Source organism: Drosophila subpulchrella, chromosome 2L (genome assembly GCF_014743375.2).
Source record: "Drosophila subpulchrella strain 33 F10 #4 breed RU33 chromosome 2L, RU_Dsub_v1.1 Primary Assembly, whole genome shotgun sequence".
NCBI classification, from domain to species: Eukaryota; Metazoa; Arthropoda; class Insecta; order Diptera; family Drosophilidae; genus Drosophila; species Drosophila subpulchrella.
The window spans coordinates 24,958,017-24,966,547 of NC_050610.1; the positions used below are offsets into that span (position 1 = coordinate 24,958,017).

The 8,531-nt window shown below is 39.6% G+C and overlaps 1 protein-coding gene across 1 annotated transcript; it reads left to right on the forward strand.

Moving 5' to 3' along the window:
- The first annotated feature begins 5,734 nt into the window (after positions 1-5,734).
- LOC119547571 (cytokine receptor-like) lies at positions 5,735-7,393 on the forward strand. Its single transcript, XM_037854471.1, has 3 exons — positions 5,735-6,618; positions 6,762-6,991; positions 7,383-7,393. Exons 1-3 carry the CDS (start codon positions 5,735-5,737, stop codon positions 7,391-7,393), a joined length of 1,125 nt encoding a protein of 374 aa, XP_037710399.1.
- Positions 7,394-8,531: the final 1,138 nt, after the last annotated feature.

Here is an 8,531-nt window from a genome sequence, read left to right on the forward strand (position 1 = left end):
GACCATCAGCTTAGGCGCGCGAAAATGACTTGAGGGTCGAATGGAGTGGTTCGGTGTGGAGGGGAGCGGAGTGCTGTGGGCCAAGGAGGAGGGGCTCCTTTGATGACCCGCCCGATAGCCGCCGAGCTGAGATAGCAGAGGGGCGTGGCTCCGATCCTGGAGCTCCGTGTGCGTCTGTGTGGTCATATGCAAATTAGTGCAGCTTCTGCATGTGGCCACAGGCATTACCATTGCCCGCTGGCTCATGTGAATTTCAAATGTGCGCCATGTTCCACCCGAGACCGCTTCTTCTGCTGCTCCTTCTTGGGCTTCTGGTTTACTTCTGGGCCAGAATGGATTAAGTTGCCGGCCGCAAAAGGTGCGGGGAGTGTGGGGTCATCCCTGGACTTCCGAGAGAGATCCCTTTATCTGGCATTTTTATCTACATTTCTTTCACATTTCCACCGACTGCATCATAAACAACAACGAGTGCGAGTGTTTGGCAACAAAGCGAGCATGAACAGAGCCACAAATTAACATACAACACTATTCCCAGTCCGAGTTCCGAAGGACGAACATGCTGCCACAAACGTTTTGGCCAGGACACAGGGGAAAGCCAAGGGGAGAGGGCCAACAGACGCCATCAAGCGAATTAAAACCAAATCACTTACAAGCGGCCAAAAGTGTTAACGTGTAAATTTCCATTTACCAAGATCGAAGCGCTCTGATAGGACCAGACACTATAAACATGCAGGGGGCCAGGTGGCAAAACGGGGAGGGGGAGGGGGAGAGGCTCACCACCCGAGTGGGAGTTAAAAATAAAACTAGTGGCCAGGCTCAAAGCGCTTGGCCAAAAGGATATTTAGAGGTGGAAGTAACGTGTTGTGTACACAGAAAGAAAAACTGGTGAATTAGCATTGAATGATTTTTATTTGAACACTAGATCGGAATATCAATTTAAGTTGGAAAATATTCATGAAAATTGAATGATTTTTATTTTAACACTAGACCGGAATATCAGTACAAGTTGGAAAATATTCATGAAAATTGGTAAAACTGTTAAACAAACCTACCGGATTGCAGTAGTATTCCAACAAGAGCACAAAAATCTAGATAAAATCTATTTTTGTATTAGTTTAACAAAAAACTTATACAAAATTAAAAACACAGCAAAACTATCTTTTTTTTACACAAGTCCTTAAACAATATTTTTTCCAAAAAATAACTAGTATTTTGTTCCAAACAAAGCAACAAATAATCGAAATGTGGAATGTCATACCGCGTTGAATTCGTGTTGAAATTTCCTATCGATTGGCATTCAAATCTGAATACATGAATTTTTGACGATTTTTTGTGATGTTACCCCTTATAAAAAACTCAAAAATTTGACATTTAAAAAAAAAATTCATTATGCCCAAAAATGATATGGGGGCTTAGCTTAGGTTATAAAAAACGTAAAACTGTGATCCCTTCAGCTAGGGGACAGATTTTGTGAAAAGTGAAAAAATTGTCAAGAGATGTATTTTTATAAATCTACCCGAAAATGTCGGCGATCGTTATTGAGGTTATAAGTTAGGCGAAAAAATCTTCCATTTCGCTTGGGAACCTATTTTAAAAGAAAAGTTATGACAAAGAGAGAAAAGGAAAGTATCTCCTTTTGTCACAAGTCCCTAATCCTAATGCCGAAACAAAAAAATGGAATGGGTTATCGCATTAAGAGTTCCAAACTTTTTAGTTCTTCTGTTTTTTTGCCGTGTATGAGAGTTTCTCAGAGGGGCAGAGGCGTGGGCGGGATAAGGGAAAAGGGGAGCAGTTAAGGCGCACACACACATTTACATGCATAAATAAGCAAGGAGCCCAGGACTTCTTAACTCAATGAATTCTCCTGCAATTTCGTAAATTAACACTTTGGACGTGGGAGAAGGAATCGAGCTGTGAAAATCACACAGGGGCGTTGGCAGCGGGGACTGGGAAGGGGGTGGAATGGAAATGTGGGGCATAGACAGTCTCGCACTTACTTCCGAGTCATTGAAGCTATCTCGCTCCCTCTCCTTCGGGGCTCTGGGCCCTGTATTCTGTTGCCAAAAAGTCTACAACAGCGGAAACAATCTGTTCGCTGCGCGTCGAGGCAGCAGCCCATAAACAGTGAGCCGCCCCACTGGAAAACCCCCGATTCTTTCCGCTCCGAATTTGCATTTTTGTTGAAATTGATATTTTTATGCTATAGCTTCCATGGCGCAGTATATCGGGTATCCCAAAAGAGGCATTTTCGAAGAGCGTGTAAATTACGGGCGCCTGGGAAATTCGATAGCAAAGAGATTGGCTGAACTGACTGTATGGGAAGTAGTTTTCGACATGATCTGAATATACTTGTGGTCTTTCTTTATTTTTATTTTGTCTTAAAAATACAGTCAAGTTGTAAATAAGATGGGATAAGTGGAGTTAAAAGGGTTCTGCCAAAATACACTTTCTTTCGAATAGACAACGTAAAAATAGTGAAAGTATTTTAATCAAAGCTTAAATATTTAATGGTTTATGGATAAATTTTAATCTTTAAGAAACGATTTATGGTTTTTTTAAGAAAATTTGTTATTTCTAACATCATTTAATTTTATATATATTTACCGTTAGCAAAGCCTTATTCATTATAAACTCCTCTTAAAAAAAGTATACACATATGGTCTTTAAAATTCAAAATTGAGTACTGAGTATTAGCATTATATTATCTTTAAACATCAAAAAGAAAAAACAAGCCATGTACCTAAATAAAAAAATACTTATGTCATTTAATCTAAGCTAAAGTTTAAATTTTAAACTGTGGAAATTTGACCAACTCACCCAAAAAGGCGGTTTTTCTCGTTTAAAAGTGACGAAACCCGCTCATATTGGCACTTCATTGCCGAACCATCACCCCTTTTCCTTTTCGAGGATTCGCATTGAATCCGGAGACCCCTTTCGCCCCTCCCCTTCGTCCTTGTCGCCTGATATCGAAATCTGTTTTATCAGCACACGTTATTGCTTTTGTTGCTGTGTGACCCCCACCCCCAACCCTTTTTCGATCCCACTCGTACATAAATTTATTCGCGATTTTGTAATTCCCTTTTTGGTTATAAATTTCGCTACTGTTTCGGTTTCGGTTGAATGCATCGCATGCCACCCCCTCCCAACCCCCGCCCCTGTTGTCACATCCCCGTGTGGTTGCAATCAGTTTATCAGTTTATTTGTACACTGGTGTGGGTGTGGGTGAGGGGGTGACTTGGTGAGTGTGCCTGCGAGTGTGTTTATTTGTTGTATGCAAATAGGGGTGGCCGCCAAAAGGGAGTGGGCGCAAAAGGGGTGGTGGCTGCACATCCTCGTCACCTCCGAATCCGAATGGTTTTGGGGCAAGGGGAGAGGAAGAGCAGCCCTATCCCTGCCGCTGTGTGCGCTAAAAATTACGCCAGTCCAAGTCAATTTCGATTTCGGATGCGACTCAAAGTGAGTAAGTCATAGACAATGTTGTCACGGCCCTATAAGTCCCATTTATTGGCATTACTTTTATTGCAATTATTTTTTTTTTCAGAATGTATTTGTCTATAGCATCCACATCCATATTTCTAGACCACTCTTTTTTTGCAGTAATATGTGTAAAGTAGGGTGATCTTTTTAAGGTCAAATGAGCTCACAATTCGAAATGGTGCCCAATGGGATCAAACTATTAGCATAAAGTACAATCCGTAAAATTGGTTCTATCCTTAAGTAAATTAAGTAGTAGCTTGTTAGAGTAAAATCAACTCAATGTAACCCAGTCCGTAGAGCATTTGTCTTCCAACAGAAATGATCACTATCTATCTCCAAGCTATCGTAGCTATTGGCTACAATTGTAATCGAAGGATTAAAGAAGACTTACATACATTTATGGGATGCACATTTAATTAGCAATTCAATTCTACAATTTTAAAAACAAAGGGTAAAGATTGTATAAATAAATTCGGAAATTAAACTTATATTCTATGAATCGTTGATGGCCACGGTATTCAATATTATTATTAAGCAGGGTCTGATGTCTTCAAAAGGTACAAGGTAAAATAAGTAGGTAAAGGTTATGAAAAGGAAATTCATTAAATAGGGTAAGAATGTAGGCTTCCAAATTTTATACAAAATAAGTCTCCCCTTATGTATATACACTCAGGGAAAAACACCGTGCTAAAAACAAGTACAAACAGCCTTGATTTAAGAAAAATTGCATGCTTAACATTTAAGAACGTTCGTGCTCAAAAAATTCTCATATTAAGCACATTTTGGAGTTTTTATGTCTGCCAACTCTAATAATTCCCAACTGTTTATTCTGAAAGTACTCAGTATATAAGGCGCATAAATTAGGTAGTGTTAATGCCCGTGAGCGGCAAGTCGTAAGTAAACTTAAAATATTAATGTTATTTATATATATCTCGTTTATTTCGTTTCAGTTTCTAATACTTATTTCTCTTACTAGCATAAAATAAAAACTCATTTTAGTTTCATAATATTTATATATTGATTTAAGAATTATTCGTCCTTAAATCATGCCTGCAAATTTCTTACTTTATTATTAAATCGTTCTTGTTTTTAGTCCAAATATGACTTGATTTAAGAATTATTCATTCTTGATTGAAGACCGAAAGGATCTTAAATCTAGTATTTTCGGTCTTGAAAATTCGTGCTCAAAAGTAGTATTTTGTTCTCGCGTTCTGTATTTTCCATGCTTGGCGAAGTTTTGACACCGAAAATTCTAGGTTCAAGCACGAAATACTTGATTTTTTTTCTGAGTGTACAAACATTATATTCAAATCGAGATTATCGAAACATGCTGATAAAGTTTATCGTGCCATAAATAAAGAGCTTCATAATAAAAAATGGTTATTTGTACTTTCGTATCAATCTTTAATTCGGAAACATAACTCTACCAACACAACTCTACCAAAATGCCAAAATCACACTTAGGGAAAAATTAGGGTTTTTCGGTGTCCAATGAACAACGCCCGATATCGAATCTTTGCTAAGCGCGAATTTTATCGATACCAGAGCGAAAATTACAAATCAAACTAAAATAATAATGCAACACAGAAATTATAGGTTTACACTTTTAAACTTTTAAATTTAATTTCGAATGATTCTTATTTTAAGAACGTTCGTTCTAAAAATTTCAAGTACGAATCGGAACAAAATCTACATTTTTCTGGGTGCAGTTTTGCCAGCCCTTATCTCTGGCGAACAAGTACAATTTGTACACTCAAAAAAGTATCAAGTAATCTCGATGTCGAGAACAAAAGGCAGCTTTCAAGTACGAATTTTAAAGACGAAAATAATCGCTTTCAGTACTATTTTAGAATTCTTCCATGAAGTATGAACTATTCTTAAATCTTGTGATATTTGTATATAAAACAAGTACGATCTATTATTAAAATAATAAAGTGCTTAAATCAAGACTGTTTCTACTTGATCTTAGCACGTGCTTTTTTCTGAGTGTAGTGCAAAAAAAAATAATTTTATATGGGACTGTTTAAAATTGACAGACTGAAAAGAAACGAAATAAAATAGTTCATTTATGCAATCGCTTCAAGTCCACATGAGATGCCGGACGTGTTTTCTTATTACGGCGGTGGCCAGCTGTTGGTCAGTTGTTCAACTTAGTGGAGTTATAAATACCCTTACAGACGGCGAGGACCCTAATTTCACTTACCATGTGTGCTGCTTCTACAACGCATCCGACCCAAAACCACGGGATATCAGGCTAATGTTGGAGAATCGCACTTTGGAAACGGAGATCGTCGACGAGTTCACTATCAGCTACACAGTAAACCTAGCCCAGTTAAGGCACACCAGTTTGACATTCAGGTGCATCTTTCCGGATAATAGCTCAGCGAAAGCCATCATCACCGAGTACACCTTTTTACGAGCGTTTAGCTTTTATTGCTCATACACTGACATCAAGACGGAATTGGAGTGCCGCTTTAGGCATTACCAGAAGGACGCAAAAACCACTGGCTTCATTATCATCATGGACGATAAGTACAAAGTTTCTTGCACATGTTTGGACACGGAGTTGACCGTGTGCAACCTACAATATCCAAAAAGCTTTCATGGAGTTGACCGAAACTTCACTATTGAAATGGATTCGCTTGGTATATCACAGAAGTATGTGTATCGCCTAACTGACATTCAAATGAGAGAGCCGTATTGGCCAACCAATAAGCCCCATATTGAGCAGATGGGATTTACAGTTTGCATCAACTTCGGCCCGAATGCGTTTAACGATTCAAACTCATACGAATGGGAAGTGTTTTTGCGCGGCCAGAATCCGGAGATCCCTCAGGGCATGATCAATGCTGACTTCAATGAGACTCAAGATGTCTGTTTTGAAACCCCGCACTTTTCCTATCAGACCTTTCTAGTGACTTTATTCGTTCGCTTTAATCACAGCGACGCTCCCAGAATTACCTATGGTTCCGAGCTATACTTCACCACAGCGCCCTCAGCGCCCAACGAACATCCGAAGTTTCTGTCCAATGGATTCTACTACGACCCGGAAAAAGGGGAGATTCACGTATTTTGGGTTCCGCTCGAGGAACATAAATTTAACGGAGCCAACTTTACGTATATCCTGTCCACAGATACGGGGTAAGCTTTTTACATTGTTGCAGAAGGTATATACATAAGTGGATCTACCGTGTGTTTCCATGGAAAAATTGATAGGAACAAGTGCTTTCTTTCTAATATTCTATTAATGTAAATTATATGAATTTAAATTTCTTATTCTTCAGAAAGAAGCCTCTGCTCAGGAGCAACAGCTCCGCAGTTTTCCACGACTGGAATTCTACGCAATGGGCCACTGTGTTCATTTGGAGTCACAACTCCATGGGTAGCTCACTGGAAAGCGATAATCTGACTGTGCCGATTCTGACCAACCATACACAGCGTCAGCCCAGGAACTTGCAGTACCACTACCACGTAGAGAACAGCATCATGACCTGGGATCCCCCGCAGGATGATAGTATGCTAAAAGGTTACGACATACTGTATTGCGCCCCTTCCACAACCAGTAAACAGCTCTGCGAAAGCCAAGAAATATTATCAATTGACTTCCAGGAAAAAGGGATCGATCAATTCCAATTATATGGTGTGGAGGGACATTTCACGTTTGCCATATCGGCGAATTACATAGATGAGTCAAGCGGTGGCATTATATGGTATGATGATCATACGCACCTTCTAGAAGCAGAATCGAACTTTCTACCTCTTTAAATAATTCTCGCAATTACAAGCATAATCATCATTGCACTGTCAATACTGATCTTCTTCTTATTTCGGAAATGGAAAAGAAAAAAAGTGAAAGAGTTCAGGATAAGCTTGCCTCCCATATTTGATCCCGTTGATATGGACAGATTACGCTTAAGAAATGTTGATTTTCCCAGTAGCCCCGATCCTCCAGTCGAGATCATGCCTTCCATCCCTGTTTCCCCACGAATATTCTTGGATTCCAAGGAGACGAATGAAGTTGTCAGGAGCAGTAAAGCTCAGTGTTTCTTAAGTCTTAGTCCCCCAGATCCAGTCTCCTCACCATACACAACAATGTGTGAAGCTGTCTTGACAAATTATAATCCCCCTGATCCCGTCTCTTCACCATACACAGTGATGGACACAATGCTTTAAAATTTCACAAATACTCAAAAAAAATGTATATATATATTGCAATAACTATATTCTAGTAATGTTAGTTTATCAAATAAATTAAAAATTTTTCTTTTATTTTCTTAATCACGGGATCTGGGAAACTTAAGTTACCCCATCAAAAACATGTTCTAAAAACCTCTGTTGAACAGACCTGATCCAAAATATTTATTTATTTATTTATTTCAATATGTAATGGATATATTTAAAAACCAAAAAATGTTTCGATCAACCATCAAAAGCTACAGAGATTACATTAAAGAATGCGATCAATGGAAATTGTTAATAATTTGATCTGAAAAATGCCCAGCTAATGCGATAAGCAATGCAATTTTAGCCGCTGGGCCGAGGCCAATTTTCAACGACAATTTATTAAAGTCCCCCTGTTTCCGATTTGGGTGCCCCCTTAGCCCCTGTGACCCTCCACAACCGCCCACTGCCCGACTTTCACTTTCGCTCAACTCGGCCGAGAAATCTCGACGGGCTGCAAGATATTGTGTTAATTTGCCGCAGTCATGAGCCTCTGAGGTTGCGAGTTGCAACGGCAAATTTGTTGCCGTTTTAATTTTTCTGTCAGCTTGCGCTCGAGCGCCTCCCCTACCGCTGCCCCGCCCCCTGACCTCTGACCCCTTCAACTTTGCATGCCACATGCGAGGACTTTTAATTGTTGCAGCTGCAGCGAGAAGGCAGCCACAACTTAACAAGAACGCGTCCAGTTGAGGAGTCAGTGCATAAATTAGAAATTGGCGACCTGCACGGGCGCGCCTGAAGAGTTTTCCCATCCCTCGAATTTTCCGCTTTCCCGCTTGAAGTGCCTCTTTGCATGTGTTGTTGCGTTTTGCCACTCGACGGGCTTTGTGTAC